A 24,509-nucleotide genomic window follows, 5' to 3' on the forward strand; every position below is an offset into this window, starting at 1 on the left:
TCATCATCATCTTCACCATCACCATCATCATCATCACCATCACCATCATCATCATCACTGTCATCATCATCACCATCACTAACATCATCACCACCATCATCACCATCACTGTTGTCATCATCATGATCTCCATCATCAGATCCACTTCCCAGTGAACAGGAGCAAGCTGGTGAACTCTGTACATCAATTTCTTCTCCTAAGTTTAACTACATGGTCATTAAGATTATGAGGCACTGAATCCCTGTGGTTCTCTCTGTGGTGTGTTTTACCCACTCTATATATTAGTCACAGAAACTTCTGAATCCCAAACTGGCTTTCTCTGCCACCCAATGCATGTCTGGACCACCCCTCAAAACCAACCGAGCTGCATGCTCAGGGCACTCAGGGTGTGTGTGTGTGTGTCTGAGTGTGAGTGTGTGTGTGTGTTATAATTAGTCTAAGTAAAATATGACCAGAAAATGAAATCTTATGCAAACATACCTCATAATACTCTTCAGAGGCAAATGGAAATATCTTTGCATTACCTGCTGTTTTAGATGATCTCCACAAGAGCTTTGAGATGATCTCCACAAGGGTGTATCTAGCAAAGAGTTAATGAAAAATCTGATAATAAAATGACAAGCTCTGTGTACCACCTTGTCAATAGGACCCTTTGTCCTTGTTGGATGGGAGAGCAGGACAATGTGAAATGAGAAGTTGAAGAAAATAACAGAAGTTGGAATGAGATATCAGAGGGAGGCAACCATAAAATAACTGAAAATACAGGGGGGAAAGTGTGAAGAACATGGACCACAATGACTCTAGTAAATGGCATTCACAGAATGCAACCATTTGTATAAGAAAAGGGGACAAATGGAGGCTAAACACACATATGTATATTCACAAAGTACCGCTAATAGATTATACAACAAATTGATCGCCTTAGTTGCCTCCAGGGAAGAAAAATGGGTGACTGGGGGAGGGGAAATGGTAGAGGGACTTTCTAGCGAGGCCTTTTATTCTTTTGTCCTTTTAGAACAATGTGAATACACTACTGATTTCAAAATGGATTTTTAAAAAGTTATTTCCTAGGGTGAGCAGAGAGTGAACTGGAAGTTGGAATTTGGATTCTGGTTCTGCATTTTTCAGTACCAATCTGTATGATTTATAGCAAGCCTCTCCCTTCTCTGGACCCAGGCTTCATCCCCTGGAGTGAAGGGGTTAAATTAGATTCAATATCCACCTCCCAGCTCTCAGGATTTGCCATTCAGTGTGGAGCACTGTGCTTCAGCCCTGCAGAGCATGAGCCTATCGGCCTTCTACTCTGGACCTGTCCTTCCAGCCCCCAATCTTTCTCTGGTGGTTGTGGGCCCTCTTACCCCTGCCATTTAGTGCTGGTAAAGGATGGGCAGCTGAGAATTTGAATTCCGGTAAAATGAGGGTGGCCAAAAGGGCAAGATAGATAGATAGATGATAGATAGATAGATGATAGATAGATAGATAGATAGATAGATAGATAGATAGATAGATAGATGTCTGGTGAGTCTAAGAAAGAGCCCAGAAAAAGAAAGAACTGGGAGAAGTCAAGTGTAATACAAGGAGGCCATGCAGTGAGAGGGAAAAGCAGTGGACATGCTGAAGCATGGGGAAAGGTAAGATGGACCAGCAACTCCATTGCCAGCCCCGTGATGGAGGCTGGGAGGCGTGGGAGGGAAAAGTGATTGTGCATTGGGCTAGGACCCCCCATGGAGAAGTCCTCCTTGCTCTTTTCACCAATGCAGGAATTCCTATCATGACCCCGGACATTTGCTCAGGTCCTGTGACACTGCAGCCACCTCTAGGATGGCCGGCACCATAGAGGCCACCAGTAGCATGAACTAAGGAGGTATCAGATAGGACCACTAGGCTTCGGGCAGAGGTTGGGAGAAGAGAAAGGGGAGAGAAAAAAAAGAGGGGGGGGAGAAAACAGAAGTGGGAAGGAGAGGGAGTCAGAGTGACAGCCAAGGTCAGTACAGAGATGGAAAAAGAAAGAGTAAAGCAGATTTGGGTCCACAGGCAGACCCACAAAAGCCCACCTGCCCCATAAGATCAGTGAACTCTCGTACTAAAGATCATATTGACTCATTACCATGTGCAGCGGAGCCCTAAAAGAAAATGCACTTGGCATTCTAAGCAGGGCCACCAAGACCCCATTATTACAGTCCCCTCTTCCCCTCCCCCCCCCACCACATCCAGTACATCCCAGAAGTAAGAAGGCAAATAAGAATCCACAACCATCAGAAGGAAGACTAGGGCCTGGAAAGACCAAGTCCAGAGTAAAGGGCTCTGCAGGGCTCAGTGGTCACATTTTAAGGATGTTGACCCCCAAGATCCTACTTCAAGGGCGGCAAATACAGGAGAAACTGTTGTAGGAACTGGTGACACTTCGTCTGAGAAGAAAAGACTTACCTTGAAGAATTTGCTAGGTAGGCAGACTGCTGGAACCCCTTTCAGCATCGATGTGCTCCGATTCTGTAAAGTATTCTGAAGGGTTCCCATGTGCAAGAAAGATCAAACTTATTTGTGCGGGTCTCCAGGGATAAATTAGGGGAAATGGGAGAAATGAACAAAATGACAGAGTTCAAATCAATGAAAGGAAGGAGCTTCAAACACTGCCAAATGTTCCAGAACAGAACTGGCTACCAGTGGATTGTTCCTGAAGGGCTGTGTAGGAGGGATTCCTGTAGCAGGTAAGGGGGGCAGGGCTGGGTGGCCCCTCAGACACTTTCCAATGCCGAGCCCCTGAGTAGTAGGGATTAGGGGTGAACAGGGACATTGGGGACCCCCGAGAAGCCTGATCAAGCCAACAAGTGTCAGCTCCAAAAATTGGATTATAAAAACAGAAAAATCACATCGGCTTAAATTGACCTCCCCCTCCCAACAAACTCATCTGATGCGAGAAAGAGCTTATAGTTAGTGGGGGTGGTCACACACCAGAAGGTGGGCTGGCCGGCGGTGACGTAGGCCTGGCTGTCACCGCATACTAACATCGCTCAGAAGAAAAGGCCAGGATGCCAGGTGCGGAGGAATAGATGTTTTAGAGATAAACAAGAAAAGGGTGATTTTCTTGAAAGCTTATTATTGAGAAATCACAATGCTAAATTCTAATTCCTTGGTGGAGAGGGTATGTGAGTCAGCTGAAGCGCGGCCTCGCGAACATGTTTTTCTGGCCAAGTGAGGCTGCCAGGATGGGAAAACTAATTCACATGTGCTGTCATTCAGTAGAGCTCTGAGGGCAGACATGGTATGGGGTAGGGTTTGAGAGCACGGCGGCTGGAGCCAGACTGCCTGGATTCAAGGGCTGTGTGGCTTAGGGTGAGTAGCTCAACCTCTCTGTGGTAAGGATTCCTCTTCTTTGAAGTACAGAAAATAATAGTATTTACCTCATACAATCATTTTAAGGATTAAACACGTAGAACACTTGTTTTTAGTGTAACTTCGAACAGGCCCTAGTGCTTGGGAAGTCCTATATTTATTTTATTGCATGTGTATTATTTATCGTTTTACTTTTGCAAGGAGCATGGTGGAAAGCGAAAATCTTGGACTTTGGAATGAGTGAGAATTTAGTTCAACTCCTGCTCTCTGAGCCCTTGGTTCTCAAGGGTAGAAAGAGGACCAAAATTCCTCTCTTGCAGGGTTGGAGTGAGGAATTAAATACGTTTGTATGCCCAGTTCAGTGCATGGCATACAGAAATATTCAAGAAATCCTAGTTCCCTTTCCCTCCTGTCTCAGGGTGCTTCGTCAATGTGCGAGGCACTGTGCTAAGAGGTAGGGACACAAACATGAATGAGGTGTAGTCTCTGTCCTCAAAGGGCTCATGTCCAGAAGGAAAGCCTGGACACACGCAGTAACAAGGTAATACTGCAAGGGCCATGGTGGGTCCGGTTTCCTGGGAGGCAATGCTTAAGCTGGGGCTTGAAGAAAAAGTAGACTTTGCTGAGCTGGTGGCAGTATTGGTCAGGGACGGCGTGGGCGTAGGGAATTCACTGCATATGTGTGCCACAGAGAGAGCCATCGACCCTTGGGTAGGGTCACTAGCCATCCCTCAGTCTACCTCTGGATTTCTGTGCCAAGATTCTGGGAGCCTCTGCAGGATAATACCCCTCCTCTCTCTGGAAAAGCAACCCATCTGGAGAATTAACAGGAAAATCCATGGCTCAGAAGACACTCGGGCAACCAAAAGCAGCAGGTGTAGATTTCAAGAGGGAAACTGCCAGGAAAGAAACGGGCCCCAGCAGCTGAACATATCAGAAACGCAGAATGCCCTATAGGTTTCTATAAGACAGAGCTCCGTGCCAGCCCAGAGTTAGGGCTCTGGAAGATGTTATGTGCTTGCCCTGGCCGTCTCTTAAGCAACTGCACTGAGCTCACAAGGTTGCCCCACGGTAACTGGGATGTGCGTCACTGTGGCAACCGGCAGGACAGTTAGGACCAGGCTGGGGGCCCCAGTGTGTGAGCCTCTGTAGAAGCCCCACAGAACTGGCAGATTCAGAGCCTTCCCCTCAACGCCAGCAACAGACAACTCCAAGGAACCGAATCCAAAATAGAAAACCCACTTCACTATCTTTTCCACTGGGAATGAGAAGGGTCTCCAGGGGTGTGTGTGTGTGTGTGTGTGTGTGTGTGTGTGGTGGCTGCACGTGTGTTTCTGTGGGGGGGTGGGGGTGAGTGAAGACGAGTGGGGCTCAGACGTCCTCTTCTCCAGAGACCAGATGCAGGGAGCTGCCCTGCTGACAGGGTGCCCTCCAGGTCAGCGAGGAGGGAAAGCCCAGCCAGCCCCACTCCGATACTCGAGGCTCATTCAACAGATCTGCTGTGAGCACCCCTCATAAGTCATCACAAAGTAGGTGAAATTCCTCTCCAGTCCCAACCCCCAAGTCCCCCCACTTCACTGAGTGTCCTCCCACCTTTGGGAGCCTTTCACACGATCTCTACCCAACCCCACAACCCTCATCATTTTCTCTGGAAAATGTCTGGAAAACTCTCACCCAATGGAGTGATGGAGCTGAAGGGTTGCCTCTCCCATCGAGGCCTCAGGGGGTCAATCTGAGGCCTGGGTGGAGACGCGCTGTGCACCGCACGTGGCCAGGCAGCTGCCGCAGCAGGATTCCAGCCCCATCCTCAAGGCGCCTGGCCCAGAGAGTGCGAACTGTAACGCCATGGGGTGCAGTAGAAAGAGCCAGGGCTTTGACAACCTGGGTGCAGAATCGCAATCTGCCACTTGCAGGCTGTACGACCTTGGCCACATACTTGGCCTCCCTAGTCTCACCTGTGAAATGGAGCAAGCAGTACACTATATGCCTCGTCCATCCCCCCAAACACACCAAAGGCAGAATATCACAAAGCCTAAATAAAAATGTCCAAAAGTGCCCGAGGGTTAGTGGGAGCCCCTGAGCCTGCCCAGGAGGGAAGGGCGACACCATCAGCCCTCACACTGTAGGATCCCAGGTCTGAGAATGGCAGACACACACCCAGACACACACACACACACACACACACACACACCCCTCCTGTCCTGGGAGGTCACACTCCTCCCTCCTGGAGAGCCGGGCTGGCTGACTGCTCCAGGGCTGAGCCGCAGAGCCTTGCAGCCCAGTGGTAGAGGCACACCTGGGAAGCTCCAAGAGGCAGAGCCCACCTGGCCAGAGGCCCAGTCCCCATGCCTAGCACCTCAACACACATACTACACACCACACACCCAGACACACACACCAAATGCACCAACCACACACTACAGCCAGGAACCCTGCTATGCATCTGCACGCTGACACACCCATTCATACCACCACCAAGTGCACACATACACACACACCCCATCATAGACACTCTATCTCCCACACATCACACCCACTCAGGTAGCCACAGTACATCGTCTGCAAATAAGCTCACATGCACAAGAAACAGAAATACCCGTTCACACATACACGCGCACAGCCTACCCACACTCAGTGCGTGACACCCCCCTCACACACTTGTTCACATGCCCACACTACACAGAGGCTCACTCACTCTGTACAGCCCATCTCCCACTCTGATGTGTTCTCACACTTATCTACACGGGGCCCCACCACGGTTCTACCCACATCTCTCCCACAAGCCAGCACACCCGGGCACATCTGTGCAGCGCATCCCCCACCCGGCCGCCGACTCCAGCAAGAGGCTTCCCGCTCGGTGTGCAGCGGCCACAGTGGCCAGGAATTAAAATGCAGCGAGGAGGAGCCGGGCGCGTCAGCACCGCGTCTCCAGGAGCGCACAGCCCTCGCCGCCGCCGCCCCGCCCGCCCGGAGCCGTGGGGCCAGCGAGCTGAGGAGCAGGTGCTCGAAGCCCAGCCGCGCCAGCATCGCGCGGCCGCTGCCCAAGTTCGCCCGGGGCCCGAGGAGGGCCGGGCAGCAGGGAGAGGAGCGCAGCCGGCGCCGCCGCCGCCGCCTCGGGCTTGGAGTCGTGAGAGAAGGACGCGCGGAGCAGCGAGTCCGGGTCACCCCACCGAGAGGTGCAGCCCGGGCTCCGCAGTCCCCAGCTCCTGGAGCCGCCGGGGCAGGGAGAAGAACGGGCAGGGGGACAGCGAGGCCGGGCTTTTCCGGAGACTCGAGGCACCCCGGAGAGTCGAGAGGACAAGCGACACTTTCCTCTGGCCGGCAGCCCGGAAGGGGCCCAGCAGCAAGCAGCCTCCCGCAGGACGCCCCGAGAAGCCCCCCAGCCCCGGGCGAGAGCGGGCGCGTCGCACGCAGGAATCGGGCGCGGGACTTAGGGGCGCCTTCGAGGGTCTCGGCCGAGAGCAGCCCGAGGAGCAGTGAACGGATCTCGCAGGGAAGGGGGAGAGCGCGGCAGTTGGCTGAGCGACCCCTCGCCCCGGTACACACCCACTCCACCCGCGGCGCCCGAGCCGCGGTGCGCCTCTGGGGGCGCTGGTTCCCTGGCGCCTTCTCTCCCGGGTCCCAGCACCGCTGGGCTACGGGCTGGGCTGGCGGGGCCCTTGGGGATGTCAAAATCAGGCATGGTGGCCGAGTGGCTGCTCTCCCCGGACCAGCGTAAAAGCTGGGGTTAGGCGGAGCAGGGGGGACTCGGCGCAGGGTCCCCCGAGGTCCAAGACAAGGGGAGGCGGGCGCAGCGCCCGGGCACGGGAGAGGCGGCGCCCGGTGGGGCCCCTCTAGAGGTAGCGGCCGGGCCAGGCACTCTCCAGGAAGACTAGGGGCCCGGAGAGCCCGGAGAGCCCGGGAGGCGCTCGGGAGAGGCCAGGGCCAGGCGCGGCGGGCCCAAGCAGCGCTCAGTCCCGGGCGGGCGCCCGCGGAGGCGGCGGCGGCGGCGGCGCCGGGCGGGCATGCCGCGCCACCGGAGCTCCTTTCTGGCGCACGCTTCCCTGGCGCGGGCTGCGCGCGGCGGCTGCTGCTGCTGCTTCCACTGCTGCTGCGGACTCCCATGGCGGCTCCGCCCGGCCGGGGCCGCCGCCGCTGCCGCCAGCCGCGGGCTGAATGAATGAGCCGGAGCGGCGGAGCCCGGCTGCCCGCGGCCGCGCTCACCGGCCCGGGACGCTTCCGCATGGCCCGCGAGGAGCCGGCGCCGGCGGCGGTGGCGGCGGCCGGGCAGCCCGGGGGCGACAGGGGCGGCGAGCGCGAGCGGGCGCTGCAGGGGCCGGGGGTCGCCCGCAGGGGGCGACCGTCGCTGAGCCGCGCTAAACTGCACGGGCTGCGGCACATGTGCGCCGGGCGCACGGCGGCGGGGGGCTCCTTTCAGCGGCGGGCGCTGTGGGTGCTGGCCTTCTGCACGTCCCTCGGCTTGCTGCTGTCCTGGTCCTCGAACCGCCTGCTCTACTGGCTCAGCTTCCCGTCGCACACGCGTGTGCACCGCGAGTGGAGTCGCCAGCTGCCCTTCCCCGCCGTCACCGTGTGCAACAACAACCCTCTGCGCTTCCCGCGCCTCTCCAAGGGGGACCTCTACTACGCCGGCCACTGGCTCGGGCTGCTGCTGCCCAACCGCACCGCACGCCCGCTGGTCAGCGAGCTGCTGCGGGGCGACGAGCCGCGCCGCCAGTGGTTCCGCAAGCTGGCCGACTTCCGCCTCTTCCTGCCGCCGCGCCACTTCGAGGGCATCAGCGCCGCCTTCATGGACCGCCTGGGCCACCAGCTCGAGGACATGCTGCTCTCCTGCAAGTACCGCGGCGAGCTCTGCGGCCCGCACAACTTCTCCTCCGTGAGTTGCCCTCCGCGCGAACCCGCTCCCTCCTCTCCCCCACGCTCCAGAGTCAGTAGGCCCTCCCCACCCCAGGGTAGGACACCGGGCCGCTTGCGGTGACATCATTCCAGGATGCCAAGGCGGAACCCACTCTTAGGTCCCCTGAGCCTTGCCCTCCAGGTCCTGGGAAGTTAGTTGGCCACAACTGCAGGAGGAGCGACCTTGCTCACCTGTTCCGGTCTCTCGCCTTCCAGTGTCAGCCCCCAGACCCTCAACTCTGTTCTTTATGGTCCCCTCTGTGAATGTTAGCCCTCTTTGTCCCGGACCTCACCCCCAGGTCCACAGGACTCCAGGCAACTGCCCTGTGACTAGGGTGAAGGGATGGGACGAGAGAGAAGCGCGTCTTACTTGTGGGTTTGTTGTCTTTGGGAAAACCAAAAGGAAGCTCTTCAAAAAGGGGCCATCAGCAGAATCGCACTGCTCTAAGCAGCTTATGCCTGAGTTCCAAAACATTTGGGATCTAGGGGGACTTCGGAGGAAAGACCCAGAATATGAACCAACACTGAAACTGTAGCCGGTTAGGTGGGGGAGCCGGCAGCCCCTTCTGCTGCTTTTTAAAAGCTCTGTCTGAAGCATCCAGGGGAATTGAGCGCTGGTGGGCATCAGTGGGGTCTTTGACCCCACCAGGTGGGTGTGGGTCCTGGGCTAGAGGAGCCACCCCCCTGCAGTGGAGAAAGCAGCCTCATAGAGATAGTGATGCCAACAGCAGGGGCCAGGAGAAGTTGTGCTCAGGTTTGTAAACCATTTGCCGTGCTGGTTCCCCCACGCTGTGGGTCTGGACAATGCAGCTGTCAGACAGAAGGTATCTGCCTCCTGCGGTCTGCCTTGGAGGAGTTCTGGTGCCAAGGCCCAGCGTGGCACAAGCCTGTCCAGTCATGCGTGTGTAAACCCCCTTAGGTGGGTTTGGGTTTTTCCACTCGTGTGGGGAAGGTGGGCTGTGTGTGTATTTGTCATGCTCTGAGGATGATTTCACCAGCCCTTTGCCTCACTGCTGACAGTCTTGTAGCTGACGAAGCTTTTCCCGTGGTGGTAAAGAGACGCCACTGTTCCAACAGGTGTTGGCTCAGATGCCTGTCAGGCGTCTGACGGGCTGATTTGGCCGGTCCTTGTCCAGGATGGTGACCCCGGCTTCAGTCTTGCTCTCTTTGCATTGCTCTTTGTAGAACAGCCCTGGCTTCTCCGTTCTCCAAACATCCCTTGTTTTCTGGGCTTTTCAGCCTGCCTTGGAGGAATCCCTACCCAGTGGCTCCCGAGGGCTTCAGCAAGCAGATGCTGCTAACGTGTGCTTCCAAGTGACTCCTTTCAGATCTCGAACACCATGCTGAGTTCTACAAAAGATAAAGGAATGAGACTAGCAATGCCTTGTTTCTTGTTGGCTCGACCACTCCCTAGTAGCCCCTAACTGAAGTTCAATGGTATATTCAACTATCAGCAACCCCTGGCTTCAGCTTCAAGTCGTGCAACATGGCCCACCAAATAGAACCGCACGAAGCGTGCAGAATGGCATGCCCACAGCCAGTATTCACTTTTGACATTCCCACAACCCTGCGTGAGCAAGGAGTTTTGTTCCCATTTTACAGATGAGGAAGGTGAGGCTCCACAATGCTGTCCAAAGCTCAGAGCCAGTAAATTGAAAGTCCAGCTTTGCAAACCATCAGACGCATTACACAGAAGCCACATGTAGCCTGCCTCTCTGAGCCGGGGCGTCTCTTCTATTAGAAGACCCCTGCATAAGACCCTTGCCCTCCCCCCACCCCTACAAGCTCCCCTCTGTCCTAGGATCCTGGCTGGGAGAGTGGCAAGTGGAGCCGCCCTAGAGGGTGCAGGTAGTCTTAGCCTTGGCCACGTGATATGGGGGCATAACCCATGCCTGCCTGCAAGCATACGGGACCTTCAGGAACCACCTGACCTCAGTCTCCCCAGCAGGTATGGCCATGAGTTGAAGCAAGGACCCTTCCCACTGGGGCACACCCTTCTCTCCCTTGCCAGTACCCCGCCTTCCTTCACCTGAAGAGCTTGCAGGCACACACACCCCCAAACAAAACAAACACCTCCATTCCCCAAGTATGTGTTCCTGGGGACTCAACTGACCCCTGGTGGCTTCCTACCATGACCCTGCCCTGGGACTTTCCAGCCCCTTAACATTTCATGCTGTAGTTTTTTTCACGGACCTCAGAATTAAAGGCAGCACCCCATTCCTCTGTGGAAGCCGGAAGCTATTTCAGGAGAGCATCACATACAGAGTGGGCCGTCAGGAATATTGTCCTCTAACTGCGCCACCCTGACTCAGACCTCTGTCGTCTTTGGTGAAGTGGCACTCTAGGGTAGCGGGCAAGAGCAGGAATGCTCCAGCTGCATGGTTGGTTCAAATCCTGAGACTACCCCTTACTGTGTGCCCTCCGGACAAGTGGCTTAGCCTCTCTGTTCTTTAGTTTCCTACTCCATCTAGTGGAGGTAACAAATATACCTTATTTGCTGTGTGTAGATGGATGGATGAACGGATAGATAGATAGACAGACAGACAGATGGATGTGTATATGCATATATATAAAGAGGGAGGAGCTCTTAAAACTGTGCTGGCCCCCATAAAAATGTTACCTTTAATGACATCCACCTCCTAACTGGTCCATTGGCCTCCAGCTCAGTGCTCCCTGCCCTCTGCACCCATCCCCTGACTGTAGCCAGAGTAGTCGTTCTAAAGTCCCGCTCAAAGCATATCATCCCACTTGTTACAACCCCTCGGTGGATCCCCTGTCCTCAGGCTCTGCACCTGCACCCTGCCTTGCCTCTTGCCCTACCCTCTCTGGTAACCACATATTTAAGCTCTGCAAACAGCTTACAACGGCTGGACCACTGCTCCCCGAGCCTCTCTGCCTTGCTCTCTGCTTCCTCTGCTGCTGTAAGAGCTCCCTGCCCGCCCCCCTGCTTTGTCTGCCTCGGGATACTACTCATTCTTCAGCATCCAGCCCTGGGGCTTCTTCTGCTTTGGAGCCTGTCCTAACTGCCCCACTCTCCTCCTCTCATCACCAAGCAACTGATGCCTTCCTCCTTTCTACCCCTCTACCACCCCCTTTAGGTGTCAGTCCTCACACCTACTGGTCTGTGTCTGTCCCTCCCTCCAGAGTCACATCTGATTTCCCCGACCTCTCCAGCACCTGGCACAGAGGCTGACACATGAGTGTTAAGGAGAGGCTTGGGGAATGAATCCCTTCACCAGGTATCCCCAAGATTTCTTCTTGTCCCAGAAGACCCGCACCAAGACTCTTGGCTTAATTTCTCCAGGGAACACCAGTGGAATGCCTTTCTAATAAGGAAATGCCCAGGCAGTTTCTGGGCATTTATTCCTTTTTGGGTTAGAGGCAGGGAGTGGAGAGAGACGTACCAAGCATTCCCCAGATACCTGTGCTTCCCAAGCCCTATGAGGGCCAGTGCAACAGGTGAAGAATGGGGTTTCAGGGGAAGCCTTTGGAGGGATGTGCCAGCTGTTCCCAAGGTCTCCTTCCATCTAGCTAGTCTCATGTCTGGCAAGAAACTTGGCAGGGGAGAGAAGAGTATTGTAAAGTGGTGTGTCTGTTGGGTTTTATTCTCCAGGTCCATTCAGGGTATGTTTATTTGCAGTTCCTGTGTTTGTTACAGCTGTGCAAGGGTTAATTACTCAGCTGCCAGACAAAGCAGCTCCCCCTTCTGAATGCCAACGTTGTTTCCCTGGCCCCAGCCATGGACCTCAGGCTCCCCACACTCTGGTCCTCCTGGGTTGTCCTGAGGGCGAGGGAAGCAGCCTTCCCAGAAGTGGCAGGACACAGAACCGAGAGGCCAAGCTATCTGGGACTGGGGCCTCCAAAGAGGGACCGAGGGGCCGGGAACAGGGGCTGACAGAGGCTGATCAGGGTCTGCTGCAAGAACAAGGAGCAGTGACCCTCTCTGGGGGGAGGCAGGGTTCAGGGGAGGGCATTAGGCAGACCTAGCGTAGGCCTTAGGCTCTGCCCCTTTCTGGCTGTGTGCTGCAGGCAGGCGCTTCCCTCTCGCCCCTCTGGTAATAATGCCTCACACTGCGGGGACGAAGACATGTGTGCAGAGGCTGGCCCGCACCTGCACTGCCACAGGTGCTCAATATAGGAGAGCTGTTGTGTAATTTGGATAAAGAGACTGGCACCGTCCTCGTATCTGGGGGTAGCAATTATTCATTATTCTCAATGTAATTATCATATCTTATCGTGACCACTTACCTGAGTAGGGACAGGCTCATTTCCTGTCTCATTCATTCAATCAGCCAGTGTCTATCGAGTGTCAACTCTACGTCAAGCTCTATTCTAGCTGCTGGGGATATAAAACTAAATAAGGTTTGGTGCGTGCCCTCTGTGAATTATTGTTGGGGAAAGAGACGTGTGAACAGATGCCAGTACAGAGTGCAGAGGTGCGATGTGGGCTTAGAGGAGTACCCAGGTGAGACTGGGGGCCTCTGATGGCTTCCTGGAGGAGGTGACATGTAAACTGGATCTTGAAGGGTAAGTAGTAGTTCCAAGGTAGAGAAGGAGGGAGAGGGGGAGAGCATGTGCAAACGTGAGTATGAGGTGTGAAACAGTGAGGTTGAACACAGGCTTCTAGGCCCTGAGAGTCGTTCGGGGTATCTGGAGGGAGGGGCTGGAAGCACTGAGGAGGAGGAGAGCAGAGGTGTGATAATGCAATGCTGTGATGGATGCCTGGCGGGCAAACTAAGTTTTTAAACTTTGTAGCAAATCTCTGACTTCTTTCACTACCGGCTATTAGACCATGGAGGGTCCCTTCTGTGTCTTCCGTGTCCCACCCCTGTTCCTCACTCCATCAGGGCCACTCCTCCCTGCACCTTTCCCCCTTTCTTACCCTCTTCTGCTGGGGTCAACCTTGAGTCCAAATTTGGGACTCGTCATGTGTACCAAAAGCCAAGGAAACAGCATTTGGTTTCATCACACTTTGTCACAGCAAGCAGGCTGGCAGCTCCAAGCCAGCGACAGAAAACAAGAAATCATTTTAGCAACATATTGTTTAAAATCAGCAAATTTGGTTGAAATGGTGCTAGGCCAGGCAGTCCAGTAGTTGTGAGGATGGATGGCCTTAGGGAAGCAAGAAAGATACTTTTGCCTTTAGAGAAAGAGGAGTAAACGAGCTAATACATGTAAAGTGCTTAGAACAGTTTCTGGCACCAAGTAAAGGACTCAATAAATGTGAGCTATTTCCTTTATTAGTACTTGCAGTGAGCTACCCAACTGAAGGATGAAGGCAAAGAGCGTTGGGCAGCTGTGATGCTCCAGGCCCGGGCTGGGCACACTCCATGCCATCTCCATTCTCGCAATAACCCTAAAAGGTTGTGTGATCACTCACATTTTACAGATGGATAACTGCAGCTCAGGGAGGGACTGTAGTCTGCCCAGAGTCACAGAGCCAGCAGGTGACAAAGCTGGAGTTTGAATCCAAGCCCTCACGACCACAAAGGTGCATGCAACTGGAGGCACAGTGGCATCACGGGATGGAGAAGGAGCAGCGTGGGTGGGAGGTGGGGGTGCGCTGGGAAGACCAAGCCAGTCTCAGTGCCGCCCTGTCCAGCCATGTGACTTTGGCCTCAGGATCTTCCTCTGTGAAATGAGGGCATGTGCCAAATGACCAAAGGGACTTAGCTGGGAAGTTCTCTGTCCAAGTGAGCAGTCAGGGGAAAATACGGCCTAACTACTGCAGATGGCCCGGGCTTTTCAGCCAACCATCTCTTTTCTTTGCAGAGCTGAAACAGTGATTAAGGGGGAAATGTACAAGTTATTGAAGTGCTGGAGACAGGATGGTGATTAAATAGACATTTATACAAGGAACATGAAAAGAACTCTACCAGTGATTTTACTTCGGGGAAATTAGTTTAGGGAATCAAATGTGAACTCTGCTCAGGTCTGCAGATATCCAAATTGACCAACGTCAGGCTGATTTTGACAGTGGCTGTTTGGGGGCTACTGTGCCCAGTCGTGAATGCATCAATCAGATGTCTGCCCAGTTGAGAAGGGCTGCGGGAGTAACCAGACCATTTGGTACATACATCCATTGCTTTGATTCTCCTAAGTGGTTTGCTTGGATCAGCCACTCAGAGATTCAACCAACCAATGCCCGTCGAGTGCCTACTGTGTGCCAAGCAGTGGGGCACAAAGATGATAATAAATTTACTCTGTTTCTGGTAAATAGGGCTGCAAGAGTCAATGTGCTTCATCAGGGGGACGGGGGCCTGGAAGGATCTACCCCTCACACAGGGAAGGGACCGGGCATGTAACAGCCCACGATTTGGAGTGGACACCTGTCATGTAAACATTCGTGTCAATTTCACCAGCCTCAAGTGGGTGTTATGGAACCCATTTTACAGATGAGAAAACTGAGGCTCGGAAGGCACAAAGTTACTGCTGGAAGGCAGCAAAGCCAGGATTCAAACAAAGTTCTGTCCGGCCCCAAAGCTGATACTCTTCTATGACCCCGTTCTGCCAACACTCAGAGATGTGGGTAAGAACCAACCCTTCCAGAGAGGATATCCTTCACCACCTTTCAAACCTTAGCTGGAAGTTTCTTTCACTATAAATTGGTGTGGGCCCCCCCGAAGTCACCCTGGGTTCTGAGGCCTGCAACCAGGAGTAGGGACGGCCGTGCATTCTCCTACTCCATCAGCCACACAGGGGGACCGGGAGTTGTGCAAAGTCTTTGTTCGGCCACAATCCAAACTAAATTACTATTTTCATTCTTTCAAGGACATTGGTAACTTGTACTCCTGGCTAACGAAATGTTGCCCAACTGAGCTCCAGCTCAGACCTGAGCTCACCAAGAGTTGACTCACCTGTCGTTGGAACAGGACTTGTGGGTAAACAAACAGAGACCGCTAACACACTGAGAAAGTTTCTTCTCCTGAGTCTGTCAAGTATCTCCCCTGACACCACTGTTTATACTATTAATTTGCCTAGTAAATTGTTTCCTCTGACTCCACACATACTTACTGAGCTCCTACTCTCTGCCAGGCACATTTTACGCTCATTAGTTTATCTCTGCCCGACAACAGACCAAAGAAAAAAGTCTTTTCTCCTTGGTACAGATAAGGAAATGGAGATGCAAAGTGGTTCGCCAACTTGCCCAAGGTCAGAGACAGAAACTCCGATCTTCGGCTTCCAAAGTCAATGCTGTTGGCACGATGTCATGATTGCTCCCAAAAAGAAACCCCAGTCCAGCTTTGGCCAGCAAACTTGCATTTCCAATCAGTAGAAGCTTTATTACCTGGATAGGATTGCATAATATGCATTACCATCTCAGTTTATCCCAACAACACTGGAGGGTGTGTACTGTACCTTGTTGCCTGCCTGACTTCAGAAAGGGGAAGCGACTTGCCCAGGGTCACGTGGCCCAGGAAAAGAAATAGCCAGAATTTGAATTCAGGTCTCCTCAGGCTCCCGTACCTCTCTTCCTCCCCAGCTCCTCTGTTCCTGCTCAGGGTGGGTTTAAGGGGATTTCACCAACCCTAGCAGATTTTCTTAGGGACAAAGCAGTGGGCCCCTGAGTGCCTTACAGAAAAGGATCAGTGCTAAGACTGGCTGCTTAGAAGAGGTGCTGATTTCCTCCTTTATCTCTGCTCTGAGACCTCCCCTCCTTCCCAGGCAGGTCGGTTCCAGCATACTCCAATTAACCGTGGATGAATGGAAAGACCTCTAGGCTAGTGTTTCTCAAACTTGAGCGTGCCCAGATTCCTGGGCCCCCTGCAGAGACCCTGGTTTGGTGGGTCTGGAACAGGGCCCAAGATTTGCATTTCTGAAAGCTCCCCCGTGATGCAGACGCTGCTGGTCCGTGGAGCACACTTTGAGAGGCAAAGCCCAGCCGTGGCCTCCTTAAAGTCCCTTGAATGCTGCAAAGGAGGAATCGGTGGGCTCTCTCCATAAGGCACAAGTCCCTGGGTCTGTATTTGTGCACATGGAATGGGAATGTCCATTCTGGCATGGCCAGTGTCAATTAAACCAAAATGCAAAGGCCATCTGGTAGGCTGAATAATGGCCCCTCAGGATGGCCACATCCTCATCCCCAGAACCTCACATTACCTTACATAGCAAAAGGGGATTCTTAGATAATTAAGGGTTTTGAGATGGGGAGATTATCCTGGATCATCCAGTGGGCTCAGCGTAATCACCAGGGTCTCTATAAGAGGGGCAGGAGGGTCAGAGTCAGAGAAGGAGACGTCACCATGAAATCAGAGACCAGAGAGTGAGAAAGAGATTTGAAGATACTACATTGATAGCTTTGAAGATGGAAGAAGGGGCCACGAGTCAAGGAAAGCAGGTGGCCTCTAGAGGCTGGACAGGCAAGGAGACATTCTCCCCCAGAGCTTCCAGAAGGAGCGCAGCCGTGCTGACGCCTTCATGTAGTCTTCTGACTCCCAGAACAATATGCTAATATGTTTGTGTTGCTTGAGGGGGCTAAGTTTGTGGTGGTTTGTCATAGCAGCAACAGAAAACTCGTACCAGCTTCCTCTGATGTACAGAACTCTCTCTACTGACGCCACGTAGTGAACCAGGCTGGGTAGGTTTAGATCAGGGTCTGCCCCAAAGCCAAGAAAATAAAAGAATCTAGAACAAACCTGCAGCTAGGTTCAAAAATAGTCAATGTGAAAGTATTTTAACCATGCTTACATTCGTGCAAGATTGGGAATTTGGACCCCGGAAACTTAGAAAAGAGGTGTTTGGAGGATGAGGAAGGAGATGGCATCAGGAGTAAGACAGACTCAAGTTCAAAGCCCAGGTCCACCAGGTCCCAAAACTGGGCGGCTGGTAGGGAGTTGCTTACTTTCACTGAGACTTTGTTTCCCTATTTGTAGAAAAGAGATCATACCTTCCACGCGGGGTGGTTGTGAAACTTATAGGCAACATATTAATCCATTCAAAAATTATTTATTGAGAGCCAACTGTGGTCTAGTCCTGGTGGATACAAGTTGAGTATCAATGCAGAAAGTCCCCTACTCTTGTGACTATAAAAGCACAGGTGTGTAGGCGCCAGCTAAATGTAAGCTATCACTGTCATCCTCCTTATCATTACTAACAGGTGACACCTCTCACTTCTCCTGAGGAAGACTTCTGGGTCCTGGAAGAGTAACATGCCTTCTCTATATTGTCACGGTCCCAGCCAGGATCCACTTGTAGCTTTCATGCCACACCTCCTTGGGTAGATCAGAGCCTTTTAGGGTCGCTTCCCCCAGCTTAGTACCCCGACCAAAGTGAGAAAATCAGAGAGGGAGAATGAGTTGCTCAAGGTCACATTGAAAGTCACCGGGAAGCTTGAAAGGCCCTGAGGATATCTGTGCGTAAGCCTATAGACGATGTTTTTACATCATAGGAGTATCTGTTTCTTCCTCTGAGAACTTACTCTTTTTCCGAAATATGGATGCTGGCCATCCCCTTCTGATTCCAGTGGCATATCTGATCTGAAGGTTGTTGATACTCTGATCTCTGAAAGTGAAGGGTTTAATCTTCTCTTGGAACCCCTCCCAACGAAAATTATTTTCCCACTTTGAAATGGCACGGGCATCCACTGTGAACTCACATCCATAAATCTAAGCCTACTGCTCAGGAAAGCAGATGAGCTTTGATTCTGCTTCTCAGTACAGTCTCACAGAGCAAATTATGGCAGGAATTTGATTTATAGAAGCACCTCAAAGGCTCTGGAGTGAGACGCGTGTTTATTCACTTTATTACCGTTTATTTTACACTATCTCTTTATGCTCCCTGCACATGGATTTGAAAGACTATTTGGATAGATGCTTATGACCTGCCAGTTTGCACAGCCCTGTTGAGGAACATGGATCTCTTTGGCGATGCTGCCAGCAGCTCACGATAGGGGTCCTTAGACCCGCGCTGAGGGTGAAGCCCAGATATAACACACAGGCTTGGAGACCCCGGCCTAGAGTTCTCGCCCGAACTTCCCCAGCTCTGTGCTTGTGAGGTACTTGGTGTAGATCTCCAGCTGCAACCCGGGGATGTGTATAGTCAGGCTTGATTTAAGATTCAAATATCTCAGAACAGCTGGGGATATTTAACATCGCTATAATTACATTACATTTTTGACAGTACATGGAGTGAGAGCCTTTTTTTGTGTGGTTGAATATTCAATGAGCATCAAATATTTTAACCAGCCAGGGAAACACAACTGCATATTTCACATCCAAGTAGTTTTGCTTTTAAAATCCCAGCCTGGGTTGGGCGTCTCGGGCCCCAGTCTGCCGTTATCAAGTCTCTGGGAAGGCAAGAGCGCCGTCCCTGCGGCCCAGGAACTGGGTTAGCTGGGCCACCGAGAGGAGAAGGGAACGGGCAGGGGCTAAGTGGACGCCCTTGCACGCCAGGGGTGACAGGTGAAGGCTAGGAGTTCACTCCAGTCTGCTCTCCGTGGCGCCTGCAAAGGAGTGACAAGGAAGCCGAGGCTCGGAGAGCAATTGGAAACTTGCCAGAAGTGGCATTGTGGATAAATGACAGCGCTAGGGTCAGCGGCGGCCTCGACAGAGGCGTGGCCGCCAACTTGGGCGTCCTGGTTGATGGCAAGAGGTGGGATGGGGGAGCAGAAACAAGGCGAGAAAACCGACTGTGTGCCAGCTTTGGGCCTCCCGTCTGTCTTCCTCAGGCGTCATGACGTTACTCTTGGTACAGTACTGTTGTGTCCATTTTACAGATGACGCAACCAAAGCTCAGAAGGCAAATGGGGAAGCGGTGATGGAGATCCGCACCTCAGGTTTAGACAATTACGACTTGAATAGTTGATTTCCCTTGATCCCTCGCTACCTCCGCCCCACCCCCTCCCGCCCCTCCCCTGCCACCTGCTCTGAGAATCTTCTCCAGCCAGTGAGGTGGGAAACTACCTGTTACCTTGCCTGACCTCCCTCTTCCCGACCCTTCTGGAGCCAGAGGTTCTCGGCCCCAAGTCACAAAGCCAAGTCACTTGGGAGCTGCTCATCTTTCTTCAAGTTTCACGCATTTATTTGTTCAGGCTGTTATTTGCCCCTGGACCCCTGATCTACCATTTCTGCCTAGAAGCCCTGTCTACTGTGCAGGCCATGTGCTTAGATGTGCGCCGAGGGTGCCTGGAAGGGGCACCAGGTCTGAGAAGGGCCGCCTCTGAGGAGGGGGAGGGGACAATGGGCAGGGAGCATGGGGAGAAGCCCGGAGTCTTCGCCTGCACTTTTTCCTGTGGCCTGAATGTTTTTAACCACGTGTAGGTAGAACTAATATAAACAAACACAGAAACAAAAGTACTGCCTGAAAATTCCCACCTTTTCTGAGATTATCCCAGCCACTCCTCTTCGTAAACCATCCAGAAAGCCAGGGGCTCATGCTTTCAACCAGCCAAGTCTCACTTTGCTTAAGCCACTCTCAAGGCTCTTTCCTCTCTTGCTCTTTCATTGCAATCCTCTTCATCTACTCACTTTGCTGTCATCAGACCGTCACCTCCCGAGGGCAGGGGCCACGCTGGCCCTGTCCTGTGGCTGCCCCAGCACCCAGCGCCATTCCTCATAGGTAACAAGTGCTCCGTCTGGATACTGAATAGCCAAAGCAGGAGAAAGGATTGGTACCACCAAAATATAGTGGACTCCTTCCGTCGTTCATTAATCCATTCAGTGCCCACCTGTGTGGGGCGTTGTGCTCAATGTGCCACACAGGCGAAGTGGACAGGGCCCGTCCGTCACGGAGCGCACATTCTGGAGTGTTCTGTGAATGATCTTTGTGACAATCAGAATGATCGGGAAGGCTTGTTTGAATAGCCCCGGCCCCAACCCAGGACGACTGAGTCAGGATTTATGGGGGAGAGGTCTAGCAATGTATTTTTAACACGCGACTCCAGGTGATGGAGGATTTTAGGAAAACGTTCTATGTTGGGGGGGCAGTGACACGGGTAATATACAAATAAGTGAGTGAACGTGATTGTTTCAATATTGATGAAGACTGTGAAGGCTACCGGGTAAGGACCCGTACCAGGGCATGGCTGGAGGCTCCCTGAAGATGGAGGTAGGGAAGGACTGATTCTCCAAGGAGATGGCATCGTCGCTGAGAAGGGGGAGCCACTCAGGGGTCCAGGGAAAAGCATTCACGACAGAGGGAACAGCAAACTGAAGGTCTCTGAGGTGGAGGTGGGGGGTGCCTTCCTTCTGACACTGGAAATTCAGCTCCAGTCGCTCCATTCTGTCCTTTGTTCTGTGAGTCCATCTGGCTCCTTCCAAAATGGAGCTGCCTCTCTCACCCACACAATGTGAGAGAGCAACATGATTCTAGCAGTTCTGGAAATATTGACCTTCGGAATGCTAATGCCATGTAGCCTTAGGTCCTTAGGCTGAGCTCTCCTTTAAAAAATAACTCCAAGTAAGCACACACAAAAAAAAAACCAACAAAAAACAAAACAAACAAAACAAAACGCAGTCTCAAGAATCCAATTACAAATCCCCATCTGAGGGCAGCTTGGTGAGACCGACGTGGCCGGGCCCTTGCTTTGGAATGCCACATCCTGGTTCATTAGCACCACGTTCCTCTGCTGATTCGGCTTCATGAGGGCAAGGTCTTCTACCTTTGACTCCCAGATGGATTTTCTTTATTCATCTTTTAAGGTGTCAGGTCTGAATGGCTGGTTGTCCACACGGAAAGCAGGCCCCTTCACCGGCCTTTCTGTTTCCCAGAGGGCCTGTGTATTTTTCACCTCTGTTTATCTTCGTGATAACTGTGTTACTGAAAAGCAAACATATTGTTCCCATTTTACAGATGGGGCCGGAAGGCTCAGAGGGGTAACTGAGTTGCCCAAGGGCATCCAGCTGGTACGAGAGCCAGGTCAGTCCTGACTCCTGCTCTGGTACTCCCCCTGCCCTTGGTGGTGAGTCACAGCTAGGAGACACAACTCTGTGCCCTTCCATGAGTCTCAAAGTCACGGTCATCTCCTGGGGGAAATCTTCCATGCTCCCTCCGGAGGGCTTTGCAAAACCTGGTCAGGGAGTTGAATTCTTAGCTCGGTGGCGTCTGGGTCACCTACAAACAGAGTTTCTCAAATTTCAACGCTGAAATGCAGCTTCTGGTTTAGTCGATGGGCCTCCGACTCTGCGTTTCCGACAAGCTCCCAAGTAACGCTGATGTCGCTGGTGTGCAGAGCACAGATTAAGGAGCAAGCCTCTAGAAGGTGGGAGGGAAAGGCAGCGTGGAGTAAGAAAGGAAGAAGGGACCACCTTGTCCTCAGAGCAGAGCCGGTTCTTCCAGGCTAGACCCCCAGGCTGCTGCTGCTTAGAATTGCAGGCAGCGTGGCCACTGTAAGTCTCTATTACAGATAACTCCTTTCCTTTGTCTTTATAGGAGACTAAAATGACTAGTCATTTAGGGGGACCGTGTGAATGGAGAAATGGCAAGGGAGTGACAGACCTCCAAGATGAGTTTCCCCCCCGAGGATAAGCCGGCACGAGGCCGTTCTGCACCCTCTCCTGACTCTCTGGGGGTATCGGTGGACGCGTCCGGGAAAGGTGTCAGTCCAAGAAGGACAGCGTCTGGCTGGATCACAGTAATCAGTCTGTCTATGTGCCGTGTGCTGCTCTGATGGGGAGAAGCCTTCAATTTGAAGGAGTCTTGCCAATCACAGGGCGTTCCTAGGTAATGCAGCCAGAAGCCTGTGCTTTTGTTGCTACAAGGCTTAGTTCAAATTGCTAACCATGCCTTGGGCTATTCACTGGACTGACTCCGTCATACCCTCGTTTATTATTTCAGTCATCATTTCTTTGCTCACTCTCTCACCCATTCACCGACTCTCAGATTCATCTATTCATTCATACACTCATTGAGGACCTTCGGTATACCAGGTACTACGCCAGGCTCTAAGGGTATCAAAGCAAATCCATTCAAAGCCATCGATTTGGTCTCCCTGCCCTTGCGTATCCTATAGCCAAGCAACAGGCTAAACCCTCAGTGGCCTCTGCAGTTTAGTGCTGAAAAACGGAAGTAGCTGTTGGTTATCTTAATCCTGAAACTCTGTTCTGCTTAAAGTTACCACGTGGCTCCCCATCACGAGATCGAGCCAAGCACCTAGGTCAGCTCCAAGCTGTCACCCCCACACCTTGTGCATTCCGCCATGTTCCCCGGGCCTCTGCCCTCGCTGGACCTCAGCCTGAAATGTCCTGCAACCCCCTTGTCTTCCTGGAAAGCTTGCCCACATCCTTGAAGACCCAGCTTTATCCTCTTCTCCTCTTCCCCATGCCTCCATGCTGGGAAGAGTTTGGTCTTCTTTGCCTCGGCTGCAGCTTGCTGTCGATGCCCTGAGACACTCTCGTGTGCAGTGGTTAAGAGTGAAGGCTCCAGGTTCAAGTCCTGATTTTCCCATGTGCTCTCCCTATGACCATGGAGAGATATTGCTGGAGCCTATGCCGTTGGCTTCATGTCCATTCTCGTTTGTATTTGCACAACAGCTCTAAGGGAATGCAGAAGATTGCAAATCCCAGGGAAGTGGAGTGACTTGCTCAAGGTCACCAAGCTAGTAGGAGGCCAAGTCTCAGCTACAAGTCAAGCTTCTCACTTTCTTTCCCGGGCTGATACCAGTCAACAACATGCACAAAGCTGTTAGCCATTTGGAGTCATTCATTACTACCTGTAGGGCATTTTTCTCACTTTCCACTGAAGCCAAGAAGACTCTGCTCTGGCCAGACGAGTAAGCCGTAGAGGAGGACTGGAGCTCTTGTAGGATGATTCAGGTTTTGACAAGCAAGTTTTACCCAAGATATTTAAATAACTCCGAATTACTGCCGCCCCATGGAGGAGAGGACAACCAGGCAGTGGTATATGACTTCTGGGTGGGAGGGGAATTGAGTGGGAGGCCGGAGCCAGGCTTCCAGAGAGAAATTACCATCTTGTATTTATTACTTTGGCTCACAGGAGTGCCGCAGGGACAGACTTGCTAATACATTAGGTAATTGCCTTGGTTCGCCACTTTGCTTTGCAGTGTGTAGACCAGCCCAGGTGCAGACGTGTACGATGTACTCGGCACGGGCCTCCCAAGTCCCAGGGCTCTCTCTAGGGACACGAGATGCTGGAGGAGAGGGGGGATTTGGGAGACTGGGACCTGGGGGTGTCCACCTCTCAGGCACCAGGGGACACCAGGATGGCCTGGTCCCTATGACCAGAGTACAGGGAGCGGAGGAAGACTTCCAGCTGGGAGCCAGGAGACTAGCATCTGCACTATGCCACTGAGCACTGAGCAGCCCTGGGCCCTTAGCTGTCCCTCTCTGGGCCTCTGGTCCACATCCGAAAAACTGAGGAGGTCATAAATCAGTATTTCTCCACTTTGTGCATTAAAATCACCTGGGGGAACTTAAAAAAACCTATCACTAAAGCTCCGAGTTCAACCGCCCAAGGGTTCTGATTTCATTGGCTTGAGATAAAACCCAAACGTGGCTATTTTTCCCCAGGGGTTGAGAGTCTTTAGACTAACTGATGTACGCAGTCTTCCTAGGATAAGCTAATTCTATGAGTCTGTGTCATCGAAAAAGGCAACAAGACAGTGACCTTGAAATCTAGGGTCAGAGCGCCTGGGTGGCTCAGTAGGTTAAGCACCCAACTCTTGATTTCAGCTCAGGTCATGATCTCAGGGTCATGAGATCGAGCCCTGCGTCAGGCTCCGCACTGGGCGTGGAGCCTGCTTAGGATTCTCTATCCCTCTGCCCCTGCCTCTACCTCCCCACCTCTGCTTTCTTTCAAAAAAAGAAAGAAAGAAGTCCAGGGTTACTTGTTTCCATGTTCAGATTTGTTGCTGTCCATAATTTGTACCTGCTCATGTCCTGTCTTGTCCCCGGTGAGGGTCCCTCTTACCAGCAAACATTGGAGCTCTACACCAGGAGGCAGGCGGCCCAGTTTCAACCTCTGTTGTGTTGGCTCTGTGGCCATGAGGGTCACCTTGGAATCTCTGGTCCTCGGTCTCATCTCTAGAAGATGAGGGAGCAGCTCGTCTCTGCCTGCCTGCAGGGAGGGTGCTGGACCAGACTTTGCTTCTCTGTGCCATGTGGTTTATAAGGGGCTTCCCATTCAGTGCCTGAGAGGTCAGCCTGAGAGTAGAGAATGCCATTCCTCTTGCCCAGGTAAGGAGACAGAGGCTTGGGTAACTAGGTCAAGGTTGTCCAGCCAGGAAATAAGAGAGCCAGACAGACATCAGTTCGAATCCCAGCATTGCAGCTTCCAAACTGACTTTGAGTGCTTTATTAATTTCCTGTGCCTCAGTTTCCTTATCTGTG

The 24,509-nt window shown here is 52.6% G+C and overlaps 1 protein-coding gene across 2 annotated transcripts in view; it reads left to right on the forward strand.

The window, feature by feature from the left end:
* Positions 1 to 24,509, forward strand: part of ASIC2 (acid sensing ion channel subunit 2) — a 1,007,421-nt gene that overhangs the window by 714,496 nt on the left and 268,416 nt on the right. Inside the window, exon 1 of one of the 2 annotated variants that reach the window (XM_040640998.1) lies at positions 7,493 to 8,206. The exons of the other annotated variant lie outside the window; for it this stretch is intronic. Within the exon in view, the coding sequence (XP_040496932.1) occupies positions 7,493 to 8,206 (714 nt within the window). Of the gene's footprint in view, positions 1 to 7,492; positions 8,207 to 24,509 lie in introns of those variants that run through there. 2 annotated transcript variants of the gene reach the window in all.

This window comes from Ursus maritimus, unplaced genomic scaffold (assembly GCF_017311325.1).
Source record: "Ursus maritimus isolate PB19 unplaced genomic scaffold, ASM1731132v1 scaffold_24, whole genome shotgun sequence".
Lineage (NCBI taxonomy): Eukaryota > Metazoa > Chordata > Mammalia > Carnivora > Ursidae > Ursus > Ursus maritimus.